Source organism: Cyprinus carpio, chromosome A4 (assembly GCF_018340385.1).
Source record: "Cyprinus carpio isolate SPL01 chromosome A4, ASM1834038v1, whole genome shotgun sequence".
Taxonomy (NCBI): domain Eukaryota; kingdom Metazoa; phylum Chordata; class Actinopteri; order Cypriniformes; family Cyprinidae; genus Cyprinus; species Cyprinus carpio.
The window spans coordinates 17,628,809-17,647,972 of NC_056575.1; the positions used below are offsets into that span (position 1 = coordinate 17,628,809).

Sequence of the window (19,164 nt, forward strand, 5' to 3'; positions counted from 1 at the left end):
CTGTATAGTATGTTCATAGTACACCTATCTGTATATCATGCTGATAGTATTTAAAATCTGTAAATTATTTTCGTAGATATGACTTATTTGTATGTTTATTTTTTGTTTATTTGTAACATATTGTAGACACTGTATATTCTGTACTTACTGCTTATTGCACTTCTGATTAGATGCTTACTTTATTTCGTTGCCTTGTACCTTACATGTGCAATGACAATAAAGTTGAATCTAATCTAATATAATATACAGTGAGTGATTAGAACACTATAGTCATGTGTGGGTCACATACATGATAACGGAGTTATGCAATGCAGTGGTATTCATTTATAAGTTATTTTTATTATAATTTTGGTGCATTTATATACGTAAAAGCATTTACATTTTATTCATTTAGCAGATGCTTTTATTCAAAGCAACTTTTAAGGAATTAAGGAATACAACAAGCAATTCATCACAAAGAGGCAAATAAACACAGGAAGGGCTCATAATACAAAGTTTCAGACATTGTTAAGCTAGACAGGGTAAAGGAAAGGAGGAAAAGAGAAAGAGAAAGCAAAGTTGTTCTTTTTTCTCATGTTAGGATGCAGTCAAAAGTTGACGAAAGAGATGAGTTTCAACTGTCACTTGAAGCTGTCTATGTACTGTTCTGTGAATGTGAGGACGTGTTCTGTGAGGAACAAAAGGTCAAAAGATGTCTGTCTCTGATCTCTGTCATTGGTGGAGGAAAACCCAAAGAAGTCTTAACTAATGAGTTCCCTCATGGTTTACTCGTGATGATCATGATGTGTTGTCTCTTCGATCATTAATCTCGGATGCTTGGCCCAATTTTGTCAAACTCCTTCCTTTACTGGGGGAAGTCGTGGCCTAATGGTTAAAGATTCTGACTCATAATCTAAAGGTTGTGAGTTCGAGCCGGCAGGGATTGTAGGTGGGGGGAGTGAATGTACAGCGATCTCTCCACCTTCAATACCACGACTGAGGTGCCATTGAGCAAGACCGAACCCCAGCTGCTCCCCGGGCGCCACAGCATAAATGGCTGCCCACTGCTCCGGGTGTATGTTCATGGTGTGTGTGTTCACTGCTGTGTGTGCGCACTTTGGATGGGTTAAACGGAGCATGGGTCACCATACTTGGCTGTATGTCACGTCACTGTCACTTAGTTGAAATGATCAATGTGTTCTTTGTTTTAATGCTGCAAGGTGTTCATAATTGCTTGTTAGTTAGACTTGCTTCAGACTTCAGACCTCCTTGGGGAGAAGGTGAAAGTATCTTGCCGAAAATGCACCAGCATGCATAAGTAATCAAGCACTTGATTGAAACCGATCTGAGAATATTGGAATCCATGTGCTTTTTATCCTGCTTACACATTCGTGGGCTATATCTGATCTGTGTCACATGGGAGGATTGGGTCACTTGAACCATGCAGTGTAAATGCTGCCTTTTACTCTTGGTGTTCTGGTAATGATGTCATAGACCAGTGGTTTTCAGTTCCAGTCCTGCCTCTTTTATTTAGCACACCTGATTCAGATAACCAGCTCATTAGAAGAGAGCTCGGTGCATGAACTGTGTTTCGATTGACATGGTCCCTACACAGTGTTCATTGCTTCCTACTCCCTGAGTGTGGGAAATCCGTTGAAGTTTACTTCACTTTGGAACATTCATTCACAGATTTGTGCTACACCACTGCCTGCAGCATCTTAGCATCGTCTCACACACACAGAAGAAACTTGTTAGAAAAGTGTGACATAAATGTGAATAGAATATATACACTCCTTTCAAACTGGAAACATGGCAGAATATCCTGTGATGTCCACTTCAGAGGGCACTTATAGTCATATAGAACATATGTCTGAAGTGATAAGACAAACATAAAAAATGTGCAGAGCAGGGGTCACGAGGACTGGAATTGAGAACCACTTTCATAGACTCGTCAGCCAATAGAATTGTTGTGTTTGTTAAAGCTTCAGACACTCCCAGCGTCAGTCTCAGATGTATTCTCTTGTTCCTCTCCACAGGGAACCATGATTACAGTCAAAAACGGAGATGTTTTCTGTTTCTTCAAATGAAGATGTCGCTGATTAGGCCTACCACTCTGGTGTCATCTGTAAACTTGATTATGGAGTTAGAGCCATGCACAGGTATGCAGTCGTGGGTGAAAAGGGAGTAGAGGATTGGACTCAGCACACAGCCCTGTGGTACCCCAGTGTTTAAAGTGAGGACAGAGGAGGTGTGGTTACTGATCCTAACAGACTGTGGTTTGTTGGTGAGAAAGTCCAGGGTGCAGTTACAGAGGGAGAGGCTAATGCCAAGATCACAGAGCTTGGAGATCAGCTTGGATGGGATCACAGTATTGAAGGCAGAGCTGAAATCAATGAATAGCATCCTGACATATGTGTTGGTTCTGTCCAGGTGCGTCAAGGCAGAGTGGAGAGCTGAGGCGATGGCATCCTCAGTTGACCTGTTGGATTTGTAGGCGAACTGGTATTGGTCCAGCGTAGGGGGCAAGCATGTTTTCAGGTGGGAGAGGACCAGCCTCTCAAAACACTTTGCAATAATGGGAGTAAGAGCAACTGGGCGGAAGTCATTGAGGGACATTGCATCAGCATGTTTTGGTACAGGTACAATGGTGGTTGTTTTGAAGCAGTTGGGAACAATGGCTTGGGCAAAAGAGAGGTTAAAAATGTTAGTGAAGACCTAAGCCAGCTGTTCTGCACAAGCCCTAAGCATTCGGCCAGGGCCGGCAGCTTTATGAGCATTCACCTTACGCAAGGTGGAGCACACATCACTGGTGGAAAGTGTGAGCGGCAGGTCGTCAGGTGTGAGCACAGCTTTGATGGGTGGTTCTGTGTTTCCACAATCAAAGCGAGCATAAAAGTAGTTCAAAAAGTAGATCATCAAGGAAGGTGGCATTGCTGGCTGGGGGTGTGCTGTTTGCTGTTTTTTTAGTCTGTGAGGGCATGGATGCCTGTCCACATGCGTCAAGGGTCGTTGTTTTTAAATCTATCCTGCGCAGTTTGTAGTTGTAGTAAGCAGATTGAATTCCCCTCTTCAGATTGGACCTGGATAAGCTGTAGGCATCACGATCGCCAGATTTGAAAGCAGCGTCACGTGCCTTCAGCAGGAGCCATATTTCCTTGTTCATCCAGGGTTTCTGATTGGGGTACATTTGAATTGCTTTATGGGTGGTTACCTTGCCAACACATTCGTTGATATGATGTAGGACAGAGGTGGTGTAGGTATTAACATCTGTGCGGGAGTCCAGTGTGGCCTGAGAAGCAAACAAATTCCAGTCTGTCTCCTGGAACTCCTGCTGTAGTGAAGAGCCTGCTTCTTCCAGCCAAACTTTAACAGCCCTCACAGTGGGTTTCACACGTTTGATGATTGGGGTGTATTTGGGTAGCAGGAACAGGGAGAAGTGATCAGATTGTCCAACATGGGGGAGGGGAGTTGCTTTGTAAGCATCAGGGATGTTTGTATAAACATGATCAAGAGTATTGTCTCCTCTTGTCGGGCAAAAAACGTTTTGATAAAATTTGGGGAGAGTTGTTCTCAGATTGGCATGATTGAAATCACCAGCAATAATAAAGACTCCATCCGGATGTGTTGTTTGCAGTTTACTAACAGCAGAAGATAGTTCTTTCATGGCTAGTTTAGCATTAGCATCTGGGGGTACATACACTTCAGCAATGTTGGCAGTTGTAAATTCACGGGGCAGAAAAAAAGTGTCTGCACTTGATAAATATGTATTCAATATCAGCAGAACAGTGGGATTTAGTAATAACAGCATTGGAGCACCAGGATCTGTTTACATAGATGCAAACACCCCCACCTTTGCTTTTACCGGAGTCCACAGCTGTTCTGTCAACCCTGTAGATATTGCGCCCCTCTAGCTCAATCGCGCTATTTGGAATGGTGCTATTGAGCCAAGTTTCTGTGAAAACCATAACGTTGCAGTCTATAAACATTCTCTGAGTGATCCGAAGTCATAGCTCATCGATCTTGTTTGCCAGAGATCGTACGATAGCGAGGAAGATGCTTGGTATCGCTGGACGACATGGATTGAGCTTAAGCTTAGCCCGCAGGCTGCTCCGCTTACCCCGTCTTTGTTTACGTTCGCAGCACCGACGACGGGCACTTCCTGTTGGACTGGCTGATTCACTTGAGCCCGGGGACCGGAATAATTCGGGAGGTAGTAGATGAAGATCTAGTGTTGTATCCACATCTGTGTTTGTGTAGCAAAGTTTGATATCCAATAGTGTGTGACGGTTGTAAGAGGTTAATGCGAAGCTATGTCAAACAACTGAGTTGAAAATAACTAGTAAAATAAGAAGTCATTTGCAAAAACTGGAGAGACTCTGAGCCTCGCGCTGTTCACATGCCGCCATCTTGGTTTTCTTTACTTCATGATGACTGTTTACTGTTTGTTCTTTATGTATCTGTAGAGTACAATGTGATTTGTGGTTTCATTCAGAATACTGGTAATTTGGATTTGGTAATCTGAATCATTGATTGAATCTAAATTATGAATCACTGTGAATCACAGAATCATTTTGATCCACATTAAACGTTTTAAACAACTAAGACCTAAAGATTGGGACAATATGTGCTCTATGCAGCAGTCATTTAAAATAAGGGCTTTTGCTTTGTTGTACTCACAATTTTTTAAAATAAAATGGGTAAAATTTATCATAAGTTAAGGAAACTGATCAGTTAATACAATTTTCGGGAAAACTGTCCAGATTTGGTGTTGTCAGGTTGATGTTCTGTTTCTGTTCTGGGACTCTTATTTTGGTGTGCTTGTCATCATTTTGTATCTGAGTTCTGGTTTCCTGTGTTTATTTCCTGTATCCTTTGTCTCTTTGGTTCGTAGTATGTTTCCATTTGTTTCCATAGTTACTGATTAGTTTGTACAGTGTGTCTACAAACCTGATTCCAAAAAAGTTGGGACACTGTACAAATTGTGAATAAAAACAGAATGCAATGATGTGGAAGTTTCAAATTTCAATATTTTATTCAGAATACAACATAGATCAAACATAGATATCAAATGTTTAAACTCAGAAAATGTATCATTTTAAGGGACAAATAAGTTAATTTTAAATTTCATGGCATCAACAGATCTCAAAAAAGTTGGGACAAGGCCATGTTTACCACTGTGTGGCGTCCCCTCTTCATTTTATAACAGTCTGCAAACGTCTGGGGACTGAGGAGACAAGTTGCTCAAGTTTAAGAATAGGAATGTTGTCCCCTTCTTGTCTAATACAGGCTTCTAGTTGCTCAACTGTCTTAGGTCTTCTTTGTTGCATCTTCCTCTTTATGATGCGCCAAATGTTTTCTATGGGTGAAAGATCTGGACTGCAGACTGGCCATTTCAGTACCCTGATCCTTCTTCTATGCAGCCATGATGTTGTAATTGATGCAGTATGTGGTCTGGGATTGTAATGTTGGAACATGCAAGGTCTTGCATGAAAGAGACGATGTCTGGATGAGGGCATTTGTTGTTCTAGAACTTGGATATACCTTTCAGCATTGATGGTGCCTTTCCAGATGTGTAAGCTGCCCATGCCACACACACTCATGCAACCCCATACCATCAGAGATGCAGGCTTCTGAACTGAGCGCTGATGACAACTTGGGTTGTCCTTGTCCTCTTTAGTCCGGATGACATGGCGTCCCAGTTTTCCAAAAAGAACTTCAAATTTTGATTCGTCTGACCACAGAACAGTTTTTTCCACTTTGCCACAGTCCATTTTAAATGAGCCTTGGCCCAGAGAAAACGCCTGCGCTTCTGGATCATGTTTAGATATGGCTTCTTTTTTGACCTATAGAGTTTTAGCCGGCAACGGCGAATGGCACGGTGGATTGTGTTCACCGACAATGTTTTCTGGAAGTATTCCTGAGCCCATGTTGTGATTTCCATTACAGTAGCATTTCTGTATGTGATGTCGTGCCGTCTAAGGGCCCGAAGATCACGGGCATCCAGTATTTTTTTCCGGCCTTGACCCTTACGCACAGAGATTGTTCCAGATTCTCTGAATCTTTGGATGATATTATGCACTGTAGATGATGATAACTTCAAACTCTTTGCAATTTTTCTCTGAGAAACTCCTTTCTGATATTGCTCCACTATTTTTCGCCGCAGCACTGGGGGAATTGGTGATCCTCTGCCCATCTTGACTTCTGAGAGACACTACCACTCTGAGAGGCTCTTTTTATACCCAGTCATGTTGCCAATTGACCTAATAAGTTGCAAATTGGTCCTCCAGCTGTTCCTTATATGTACATTTAACTTTTCTGGCCACTTATTGCTACCTATCCCAACTTTTTTGGAATATGTAGCTCTCATGAAATCCAAAATAAGGCAATATTTGGCATGACATTTCAAAATGTTATCTATATTCTATTGTGAATAAAATATAAGTTTATGAGATTTGTAAATTATTCCATTCCTTTTTTACTCACAACTTGTACAGTGTCCCAACATTTTTGGAATCGGGTTTGTAGTTTAGAGTCCGTCCACATGGAGACACGTTTGAAACCGGTGTTCTGTCGATTTGTCCTACGCTGTCAGATTTTCCTACCTCCCATTAGTACAATTCGACAACAAAAAAAGCTGTCAATAAAATTATGGTTTATTAACATCTACACATACCATAACCCTAAACCTACCCTTAGAGTAATGCAAATACATTAATTATGTGTTATATTAGTGGTTGAAGCTAGAAGGGATACTATATATATTGTTATATATATTGTTTACAGGAAACCAACAATAAATATATTTTTTCTACCTATTAGATTGTGTTTTATTAAAGTCTATACCTACCCCAACCTTAAACCTACCCTTACATTGATGCAGATACATTAAATATTGTTGTTTAGCATGAGAAAAAGGATGCAATAATGCAGTGCGCATGCGCAGTAAACACTGGTAGGAAAATCTGATGGGGAAGGATAAAATGTCACTACACCGGGTCCCATAGTGGATGAATCTGAAAACGACAACCTTGCATTTTTATGTGTAGAGCCAATCCGTATATTTTGTGAAACGATAATGTCATCAGCCCATGTCTCGACCCTAGTCAGACACCTCTACGTCACCAGTGGTGGACGAAGTACACAAATCAAGTACTTGAGTAAAAGTACAGATACGTATAAGATAACTCCAGTAAAAGTAAAAGTACTCATTTTTGAATTTCACTCCAGTGAAAGTACAAAAGTACTTGATTTTTATGTACTTAAGTAAAAAAAAGTAATGATAGATAGATGCATTTTATATTAGCACACAATTTTTTTTTATATTCCTACCGCTTTAAATACCGCTGCATTATCTTGTTTATTTAAACTCCTTTGTTTTTTCAGGTCATGGTGCATGTTTGTAAGCTGTTTCGTTGTGTTTTTATTTTTCTTTGTCTTTGGACCCTTTTGGACAATCTTCTTTGTTAATTTAAATAAAAACAAACTGCACTCTTCCTTCACTGCATTGCTGTAACAGGTGTTTAATGAATAATTGAATTCCTGAAACATACATTTAAAATCCAAAGGAAGGCCATTTACTTTTGTTCTCAGTATAGTTGTTTTTGTTCTTTACACAGGCTATGTGGGTATAATCTCACTGCTCAGTCCTGTGGAAGTTTGTCTTCAGCTCTACAATCCCCAAACTCAAACATCCTGAAAGAGCTGGATCTGAGTAACAATGACCTGCAGGATTCTGGGGTGAAGCTGCTTTCTGATGGACTGAAGAGTACAAACTGTCAGCTGGAGATTCTGAGGTAAATGCTTTCAATAAAATAAGCAAAATGTGTTCATCAAATTGTAAAGGTTGTGATTTATTTACATGCAAACAGCTCATGATCCAGTGTTTTCAATATATTTCTGGATTTGAAAATGCAACATGCATCAAACTTCTGCCCTTTTATTTGATTGGCTATCCAAATCACCAGTTGACCTTGACATGTACTGTTAGACAGCTGAGGCAGACAAACTTTATTAAAGGAACTTTTTAAATGTTTTTGTCATCCAAACAAACCACTATTAGGTGTCTAATGGAGTGCAGCAGAGCAGCATGAAGATATCAAATATTAATTATCAAATCAGTATCCAGAAGTTACAAAGCCATATCTCCACAGGATATCCATATCACTACTTGAGTGATATTGCTTATATGTAATTATATATATTTGCTTATTCAGCTACAATAGAATTTTGTGATTTGACAAAAAATCAGATTAAGGACAGTAGAAAATTCAAATAAATAAAACAGAAAGTGATTTTTCTGGTAACACTGGTGACACAACTCCACATGGACTACCATTTTCATCATATAATTTATAAGTTTTGCATGGCACTTCAGATTTTGTTCAGATACATTTATTTTTAACACAAAGTATGGCCCTGAAACTAAAGACATGACCATATAGGAATAATTAATGGCTGAAATTATTATAAATATGTGAAAGAGATGTCTGATTGTCACATGGACTTTTGTTGTGTTTTCAGATTGTCTGGCTGTATGGTGACAGACAAAGGCTGTTGTTATATATTTGCAGCTCTGAGTTCAAACCCCTCACACCTGAAAGAGCTGGATCTGAGCTACAATCACCTGGGAGATTCAGGAGTCAAGCTGCTTTTTGAAAAATTGGAGGATCCAAACTGCTCATTGGTCACACTGAAGTATGTCCAGGTTTTGTCCAGTATGTCCAAGATTTTAGATTTTACTATTTCAACTCCTCAGTGGCTATGTGCTATATATATATATATATATATATATATATATATATATATATATATATATATATACACTTAAACACACATATACTGTACAAAAGTAGATTAAGAGAAAAGCTCGATGCATCGATGCATCGCGATTCGTTATCTAACGATCCAGAATCGATTCTCAAAAATTCTGAATCGATTCTGTGTTCAATTCAAATGCGAGCGCTGTCAAGACTCACGTGACCAAACAAAAAAGACGTTGATGGACGACCCGTCATATGCTGGTGAATTAGCTTCGTTTAAAATAAAATGGACAAACTACGACCTGCACCATCTCATTTAAAATCGGATGTGTGGCAACATTTTGGATTTTTCTGAAGACACCGAAGGTGTCGTTGATAAAAGCCATACTGTGTGCAAAGTCTGTAGCGCCAAATTCAAATATTTCGGGCAACACGACTAACATGAAGAAACATATTACGCGGTTCCACTCAGAGCTGGAGAAACAGCATTCTCTTCCAATCACAAACACTCCCGGTACATTCAAAGGACCCTGGATCAAGTAGCAAAGCTTCCACCGAATTCTGAAAAGGCAAAACGAATTACCCGATCAGTGGCGGGTTTTATTGCCAAAGATCTGCGCCCGTACTCCGTTGTGGAAAACCAAGGATTCGCACGATGTTACAGGTACTTGAGCCACGATACACTTTGCCCTCGCGTCGTTATTTTAGTGAGACGGCTGTCCCCGCACTCTACAGTGAGTGTAAAGATCACATCTTAGAATCCCTAAGTAATACGGACAGAGTGGCAATAACATGCGATGCATGGACATCAATTACAACAGAATCGTATGTCACTATTACGGCACACTACATTACAGATGAGTGGAAGCTTGCAGCTTGTGTTCTGCAAACGCGTGCTATGAGCGAAAGTCACACAGGTAATAATTAATTAAGAATCGTTTTGGGAATCGGATCGTTCCTCCCAGAATCGGAATCGGATCGAATCGTTAAGTGCCTTAAGATTCCCACCTCTAATATATGTGTGTGTGTATATATAGAAATACACTTAAACACACATATACTTGCCGCCGCACGGTCACGGCGGTAACTGCAAGTCAGTCGCATGATAAAGTCATTTACAAACTATCCCCAGGTGGCGCAAAGGGACAGTTTGCAAACTGACAAATTATATTTCGTTTTTTAAATGGAGATCAAGTAACGAAATAAAACAAAAACAACTTTATAATATAACATTATAACATCCTTAAAAATCATTAGAAAATTAATAAAAAATTTATTTTTAGAAAGTTAATTTCAAAATGTGAGATAGTCTTATAGGCTGCAGCCTAATGAATAAAAAAAGTATACAAAGGCTCTTACTGCATGTAATGGTTATTAAAAAGTCCTTTAAAAGTCCATTAAAAACCATTAAAACTACACAATTTCCTTATGTTCTATTAAGGGGTTTTCATTACGATCTATAAGCTAATGAAAGTTTTTGAACGAAAAATCCTGACCTTGGCCGTTGGTCGTACAAAGTAGGATATTAACTTAGAATGTTTAGATTACATTTAAGGATGTGTGCATTATGCCATAAAAATGAAAAACGACTGAAAAGGTGGCTTATTGTTGCGTGTTATAGGCTAGGCCTAGTTCTAACACATATTTTGGCATAATAGTTACATTAATGTCACAAATTATGAAAGGCTTGAAACTTGCATTTAATAATTCACTTATTTATTACAGCAGGTCACGCATATTTATCCGTTATCTGGCCTTTTTTTAACACATTTTATTCCCATATACAGAGCCCAAGACATGCCGAAAATTATGTCCATGAATTAAGAAATGTATCACTTTTTTTTGTTTCTTTGTATTAATTTAAACATGTTTAAATAATAACTTAACACCAAAACCAAACACAGAAATCAGGTAGAGCCCTGCACGGGCCTCAATCCTAAGCCCTAAAGCAACCCTTGGCCGACAGCAGCCGTTGGCCGACAGCTTACCAGTATCCTCTGCCCGAGTACGACTGGAGCCCGTGTCTTTTTTCTCTCTTGCCATTAAAATAGTTCAGTTTTGTTTTTAATTGTAAAGTTCTATTTCTTATTGTTTCTATATTAAATAATTTAGAAAAATGTTTGGAACATTTTAAGTGATGACCAAGCGGATAGCGGCAGACAGCTGAGTTGATCACGTTTGATCAATTTAGCCTTCTTAAATCTTCACGACTTGCTTAAAAAAATATCTGTAGATATAGAACACTTAAAGCATATTACAATGTTAGTTTAAACATTTAAAAGTGCACTGGACATATATCTAAGCATTTGTGCAGAGAGTGTTAGTTAATGCACGGGGTCGCCATACTTCATCCTGTTCTTCATAACAGTGGAAACAATATGATAGATTGCCGTCAATTTTGCTCATACAGATAAGTCTAATATTTCATATGGAACTGTAAATGGTGTACCATTATTTTTGTGTAAACTTACATGAATATCAACAAACGTGCTTCTGTAAAATAGAGAAAATAAACTGGATGCGCTTTCTGCCATCTCTGTCTGTGTGAACATGTCGAGCAGGGGTTGAAATGCAAAGCTCTATAAGCAGGTGCAGTTTAGCTTTCCCGTGTCAGAAACTGATGGTTTATATTCAAAGTAAGCTAATTATAATACATATAAGACTGAATCCATGAAGGGCTAATAATGACAGTAAGACGTTAATATTGTCACGCTTTGGTTCATATATAATTATTAATAATTAATTATTACAGCAAAAATGTGTTTTTGTTCCATTAATAATTTTTATGTGAGATTAAAAAATAAATGGTGCTATATATTTAATTATTAGTAATTAATTATTACAGCAAAAATGTGTTTTTGTTCCATTATAAGATCTTTTTATGTTTGGTTATATATTTATTGGTGCTATTAACCTTTGGTGCTATATATATAACTGTCACGCAATGAAAAAGGAAAGTGTGGTTTATCAAGTTAATCCATAGACTAGTGGTGGAAGGTAGTCAGTGATTTCAGAAATCCCGGATTGTGTTTTTTTTATAATAAAATAATATATAAAATGATTAATACAGATGTGTGTATTCTGCAGTTCGCTAGTTTACCATTTTTTTTCTTTTAGATAGAATATGTCCATTTTACACCATAACCAGTAGTACAACCGAATTTAGTCCTGCTGGAGGGGTTTGGGGGTAGTTTTGTATACCTTGTGGGGGTTGAAATAAAGGTGTGAATCTCTTGCTCTTTCATATTGAGAATATCTGATGAGCATTTCAAACTTGAAGAGCAGGTTTAGGTAAAGTGTCTGTTTTAGGACAAATGCCTCATTTGGTTTGCTTTTTGCAATTTTTGCAACAGCATACAGAGTTTTTAATACAATATAATATGGTTTTGTTTTTTCTCAGGAGACATGAAGCGCCTCTGAAAGAGAAACAAAGAAACTGTCCGAAAGAGACTCCTGTCTGCCAAAGAGATAAAAACTTTTATTCTTAATGTATGCTGCTTTGACTATTTTCAGTTTTGCACTAAACTAATTGTACGTGGCAACGATGCAGTCGTTTTGGCAATAACAATGTGAAAGTATATTGCAGTGATAAGAAACTCCCCCGAGACATCATGTAGGCCTAATCATTTTTCAGTTTTGCATTAAATTAATTGTTTATTGACGTGACATTCAGTCAAAACCTGAAATATAAATTCTCACAGAATGTGTTCATTTCCAATATATTGAACCATCTCTTTATGTTTTTCTAAACCCCAAACAGAGTCCAGACATCAGAAAAGTATCTGCGTATGAATGTGTTTTATAGGCTATTTGGATTTGGAAAATACACATGCATTATGACTTGATAAAAAAGACCCAAGTTTTTGGTAGACAACATATTTTGTAGACTTTCTGTGATTTACAATGCACAAACCAGAAGCAACAATATCTGCAGAATGGAGAATGGTCGACCATTCACAAAACATAATAAAGGCCTATCAATTTTATTTCAGTTTTAGTTTTTGTGTTTCAGAGGAAAAATTAATGTTAAGAATGTGTCATCTCTCTGTTACAGACCTTTCTGAAAGCAGAATTTATGCAAATGCATATAATGCTTTAAAACCTTTAACAAAGATGTCTAGAGGGAATTTCATAGGTCTGCCCCCCACATGAGATTTTTTTTTAGTTACTAGTAATCATTCATTTTAGGTCATTATTCAACTAATTGCACGTTTATATTCATTTAACACAGACTAATCCATAATGAGCCTTAATATATTCCGTGCTGAAGAACACACATTAAGTTTGCCAAAAAGCACAGGCAGAAGTAGCGTAATAATTGTGAAAAAGGAGACATTTTAATTATTTATTAATAAAGGAATGTTTTCTTGTCAGCTGCAAGATGACATTCACAGTGCTGACTCTCTCCACATGGATGTGCCTTTATAGAGAAATTGAACCTTCACAGATTACATAATCAGGGAGTATTTGCTTCCGTTTTGAATTGGTTCATTTAAAAGTAGACATTTCAAGCTTTCTGTTGATATATTTCTCATGTATGTGAGGCACCCCAATTTTAAGTTATTTAATTATCAGGAAAAAGATCAAGTGATCAAGAGGGCGCCTCCCTGCATGTGCATTAATAATTTTCTGTGCAAACACTTGAATATGAATAGTAATAGAGCACATTTCTTTTAGGTTACAGTATGAGATCTGCATTAAAAATAAATCTTCACAAGTCAACAACCAAGACAGATGCAGTTATAACCACATATATTATAGGGGATCCATTTGCAGCTTTAATAATATAATAGCAGAGTCAAACAGGCAGTAATCAATCAACGGTGTCAGGAACAACAGAGACAATTCAGAAGAGCAAACAGTAACAGAACAAGGGTCAGGGCAGGCGGCAAGCAGGGCACAGAGAGTATAATCCAACAACAAGGGCAGGCGGCAGAGTCACAACAGAATGAACAGTCCAAGGTAATACACGAGAGCTCCAACAGACAGGGAATAAACACTCAGAAATGTTAGCCATGGCAAAACAAGACTAAGGTTAAGGCTAAGAGTCCAGCTGCTACATAAATAGGGGTATTGATAGCAAACACCTGTGCCAGCAATCAGACCCAGGCACGGGGTAGATGGGAAAATGAAGTCCGGGGGAAGATAGTACTTGGGAGAGGGTGCCCTCCAGTGGTGATCGGAGAGAGCCATAGAAGCCTGATTCGTGACATATATATATATAAATTTGAAGCTCAAATTTATTTTGAAAGGGTGAAAATAACAGTGCATTTTCATCAGTTATTTTATCAGTAATTAGACAGCTTCAGATAAATCAGTATTTGTGACAGTGCGACTGCATGTAAATTAGTTAATGTCTGCGCAACTCTCTACTAAAAGTGAATCTGTATGGATTTAATTAAGTAATCCATCAGTGTCAAGCTAGCTTATGGTTTTATCACGTGAGTTCTTGCTAAAATGCAGTTATATTGTGGACTGTTGTTGGCATTAATTGTGCTTGAGATGTAGCAGCAGTGGCATGCTCTTGGAGCAAGCAAAAACAAGACACCCCGACCTTCAAAAAAAAACTCGCTTCAGTCAAAATCATGCTGCTCTACAATTGCTCTCCACTCCTTGCTCCACTCACATACTCTACTTTGGGGTGGCAAAGCTCATTTTTAGAGTGGCAGCTGCCACCCTTGTGGCCAAGCTCCTGGTTTAGCACTCTGCTTTTGATGAAATTTATGGTGGTAGCAACAGTTTTCACTACACTGTGGAGCTTCAGGGATTGTGCATACAGACTCTCTTGATGTATGATACAGTGGCATACAATTAAATCACTTGGATCAAGACTGGGACGATTTCTTTTTTGACCAACACAGTTAATCCCTTTTGCGGGCCAAGCATGGCTGGAGCGCCATCTGTGGCAAGGTCACTTAACTTTTCAAATGGTAGTTCAAATTTGTTTCTTCGCCAAAACGACTTGGTCAAACAAATCCTCACCTTTGGTTGTGCCAGGCATGGCTTGCAAAGCCAGCAACTCCTCGCTCATATCAAACTCACAGTAATCCCATGCACAAAAATGGCTAGTTGGGCTGTATTTGTTATGTTTGCCATTTCATCGCAGGCCAGAGAGAAAAACTCACATTTTTTCACAGTGTCCTTCAGTGTTGTTTCAATATCTTGTGCCATATCAGTAAATCTTTCTATAACGGTTCTTTGAGATAAACTGATGCTTTGGAACAGTTTTACTTTGTCTGGTGCTAGCAGCTCTGCAGCGGAACAAGACACTCTTTTTATGTACTCTCCTTCTGAATGCAGCTTCAGCTTCTTCGCGATTAACTCGCTCACCACAAAACTTGCTTGAATAACATTGTCTTTGTCCACCGAAGACTGTTAACTTTATTTAATCGCATTTGTTAATTGCAAATTATCCAGTTTGGCATGTTTTGAGCTGTAATGACATCACTGCAAGCGCATCCCCACAAACTAGGCAGACTGGCTTGCCTTTCACTTCAACAAAAAAATAACTGTTTATCCATTTTTCTGGAAATATTCGACATTCTGCATCTACTTTTCTTTTCTTGACAGTTACCATGATGCGTGTCAGCAGAGACAACCATAACGTACACGTTGCGTTCACACTGTCTGTGAACCGGAAAGGCACACCTGACTCTATTATGTTATTTTATATTATATATATATATATATATATATTATATATATCTATATATATATATATATATATATATATATATATTCTATTATGTTGACTATTGTATGTTATTTTCTATCACAGAAAAGTGTGCTGTTTAGAGATTTTTTTTTCTATTTCTGATTTTTCCCGGATTGACTCGTGGTCCGGACCAAACTGTCCTGCGGGCCGCATACAGCCCGGAGTCTGGACGTTCCCCACCTCTGTCTTAAGCAGTTCAGCTGTTTTATTGATAAAATTGTGGGGCAGCGCTTAAGTGTCTGTGCTGCTGAACGTGTGTGTGATCTGTGAGTGACTGAATGTGTGTGAGCTGCTTTGAAGACTGTATTAGTTTAGAATGCTTCAGTCATTTTTAGTTCTATTTTTAAACTTAGAGAGCTTGTTTATTTGTCATTTGTGCAATGATAGCCTACCAGCAATGTAAAGATGATTTTATTAATATATTAGGATGAGTACACTACAATATTTATTGGAATGAGTACATTATTATTTATGGACTTAAAAAACAAGATGCAAACAATGAGAATATTGTACCTGGTGGGGAAGTGCCCAGTGTTAACATGAAACCTGTGCCATTACCGATATTATAAAGTTCTGGAGGCCCTTCATAATGCAGAGGATGAGTGCCTGCTCTGCGTACAGTCAGCATTGGTCCTACAGTATGCAGTGTTTCATAAACAGCTGTTTAACTGAATTCTGCTGAGGTGAAATTCAGTGCAGTCCTGTAACGTGACTTTACTGGTGATACACAGCCTTACTAGCAAGCACCCTATGTACTCTAGCAACTGCACAGCAACACCCTAGCAACCACTTTGTATACCGTGGGAACTTCTAGTCTGCACTTCACTGTTTTTACCTTGGTAAACACATAGCAACAGGCAAGTGAATAGCAAAAGTATTTTATAACTTGGTAACCACATAGCAACAGCCCAGCCACCACCCCAAGTACCTGAGCAAATGCATAGCAACAGTTTATTCAATGACTGAATGTGACTTTGTGTGTGTTTTCTAGTGTTGATCATGGAGGAGAATCCAGGATTACAGCAGGACTAAAGAAATGTATGTCTATACTCACACTCGTGCGCACACACACACACACACTCATATAAAAACACACACACACACACACACACACACACTCATATAAAAACACACACAAACTTACACACACACACACACACACTAAAAAACACACACAGAAGTTTATATATAAAACACCCACACAAACTTTCACACACACACACACACACACACACACACACACATATATAACATACACACACACACACACACACACACACACACACACTCATATATAAAACACACACACATTTGTTTTTGTGAAAAGTGGGGAGATCCCATAAGCGTAATGGCCCTACACCAACCCTAGCCCTCACAGGAAACTTTGTGCTATTTCAGATTTTCAGTACACTCCATTCTGTGTGATTTATATGCGTTTTGAAAAGTGGGGACATGTAATGTCCTGAAAAGTCACCTCCTTGTAATACCTGTCATACCCCTGTCATTATACAAATTTGTGTCCTGATATGTCACAAAAATGCACGCATGCACACACACACACACACTCATATATAAAACACACACACAGCTGTAGTGATTTTTGTTGTGTTCTAAATGTTTCTGTTCTTGTGTTCAGGGGTCTGTTTTCTCACACTGGATCCAAACACAGCACACACTGAACTCAGTCTGTCTGAGGAGAACAGAAAGGTGACACGTGTGGATGAAAATCAGCCGTATCCTGATCATCCAGAGAGATTTGATTATTATCATCAGGTGTTGTGTATAGAGAGTGTGTGTGGACGCTGTTACTGGGAGACTGAGTGGAGTGGAGATGAAGGTGTGTATATATCAGTGTCATATAAGAGCATCAGCAGGAAGGGAGGGGGTAAAGAGTGTGGGTTTGGATATAATGATCAGTCCTGGAGTTTGAACTGCACTCACTCCAGATACTCATTCAGACACAATAACATAGAGATTGTTCTTACTGTGAAGCCTATCAGCAGGATAATAAGAGTGTATGATGATGTCAGGAGAATAGGAGTGTTTGTGGATCACAGTGCAGGAACTCTGTCCTTCTACAGCATCTCCAGAAACACAATGAGCCTCATCCACACAGTCCAGACCACATTCACTCAGACGCTCTATCCTGGGTTTGGAGTTTATTCTGGATCATCAGTGAAACTGTGTTGATGAATCAGAAGAGACTGACGAGATATTCATGAAGAACATGTCATTCATTTCTCTGTTTTATTATTACTGTACAAACAAAAATAATGACAAATCAGCTTGAGATCAGATTTTAATCGATGTTTGTATAATAAATATAATCAATTCCTCACAGACTGAAATGAGCTTCTAACATTATAAAATATGACATTAATCACAGCATTTAATAAAATATATTGTAAAGCTGCATTGAATTATTATGGGATCTTTCAAACAGTGAAAGAAGCTGTCAGAATACATTTTAAAATAGTTTTTATGAGGTTTAAAATGAACATGTTATAGTCACAGTACATTTATGGACAAAAAATCTTATTTTTTATTTGCTATTTTTTTTACTTATTCTTTTTATATACTAAAACATGTAAAAATGTGTTAAAATGTCTACAAACAAGTATTTTTAGTAGTTTGACATGACTCCTAACCCTAAGGTTGTGGGTTTGAGTCTCGGGTCGGTAATACCACGACTGAGGTGTCCTTGAGCAAGGCACTGAACCCCCAACTGCTCCCCGGGCGCCGCAGCATAAATGATACCCACTGCTCCAGGTGTGTGTTCACGGTGTGTGTGTGTGTGTATTTGAAAGGCATTGATGTGTGTGTGTGTGTGTTTGAGAACTTTGGATGGGTTAAATGCAGAGCACCAATTCTGAGTATGGGTCACCATACCTGGTTGTATGTCACTTCACTTCACTTCATTTGTATCAATACTGGGCTCTTTTATAACTAATTCATAACAATAATAATAATAAATATTCATTTTATTTTATACCAGTTAAACAAATCAATAAAAAAACTCTTATCATTGCAATAATCATATTGTTATGATGTATAAAAAGTCAGTATTTAATAATAAATTAAAATAATTATTTTCACTATTATTATAATGTAAATTAGAACAAGTTTTATAAGACAAAGAAATATATGAAGAGTTTGGTTCTAAAATGTAATAAACGGCATTTTTTTTTAAATTAGTTTCCGCCAAAATCAGGATTGTTTCTGGTCGGTACTGAAAAATCTATTTTTAATTTTATGCAAAATGCGATATTCGCAGAGTTATTAGGTCATGTTTTCTCCCTTTTTTTCCAAACTGCGACAAGTGCCAGTCTCCCTTTTTTTCAGAATGCGATATATCCGCTCAACCAATCACAGTGCACCATTCCATGCACTGTAAACAGTAACAACCAATCACAGCGCACCATTCCACACACTGTAAACAGTAACAACCAATCACAGCGCACCATTCCACGCACTCTAGACAGTAATAGCGGCGCTTTGAATACACTCCTCATCTTAGTTTTCCTCATCTACTTTGTACTTTGTGATCAACAAACAAGGGCTGCATGATAAATCGCATATAATTGTCATCTGCATCTCATCAGTAAAGCCGGTTCTGTGATTAATAGTACCGGTAAATCTCCATCACGGGCTTTTAGATGAAGGGACTGTTTTTTTTGTTTTTGAACAATCATTTTATTTTCAAAGATTGTC

General features: G+C 38.3%; 1 protein-coding gene across 1 annotated transcript; it reads left to right on the forward strand.

Annotated features, from left to right (window-relative positions):
- The first annotated feature begins 2,604 nt into the window (after positions 1 to 2,604).
- LOC122139417 (E3 ubiquitin-protein ligase TRIM39-like) lies at positions 2,605 to 17,999 on the forward strand. Its single transcript, XM_042736856.1, has 5 exons — positions 2,605 to 2,816; positions 7,635 to 7,772; positions 8,500 to 8,673; positions 16,445 to 16,491; positions 17,090 to 17,999. The coding sequence occupies exons 1-5, from the start codon at positions 2,605 to 2,607 to the stop codon at positions 17,641 to 17,643; spliced, it is 1,125 nt and encodes a 374-aa protein (XP_042592790.1). The 3' UTR covers positions 17,644 to 17,999.
- Positions 18,000 to 19,164: the final 1,165 nt, after the last annotated feature.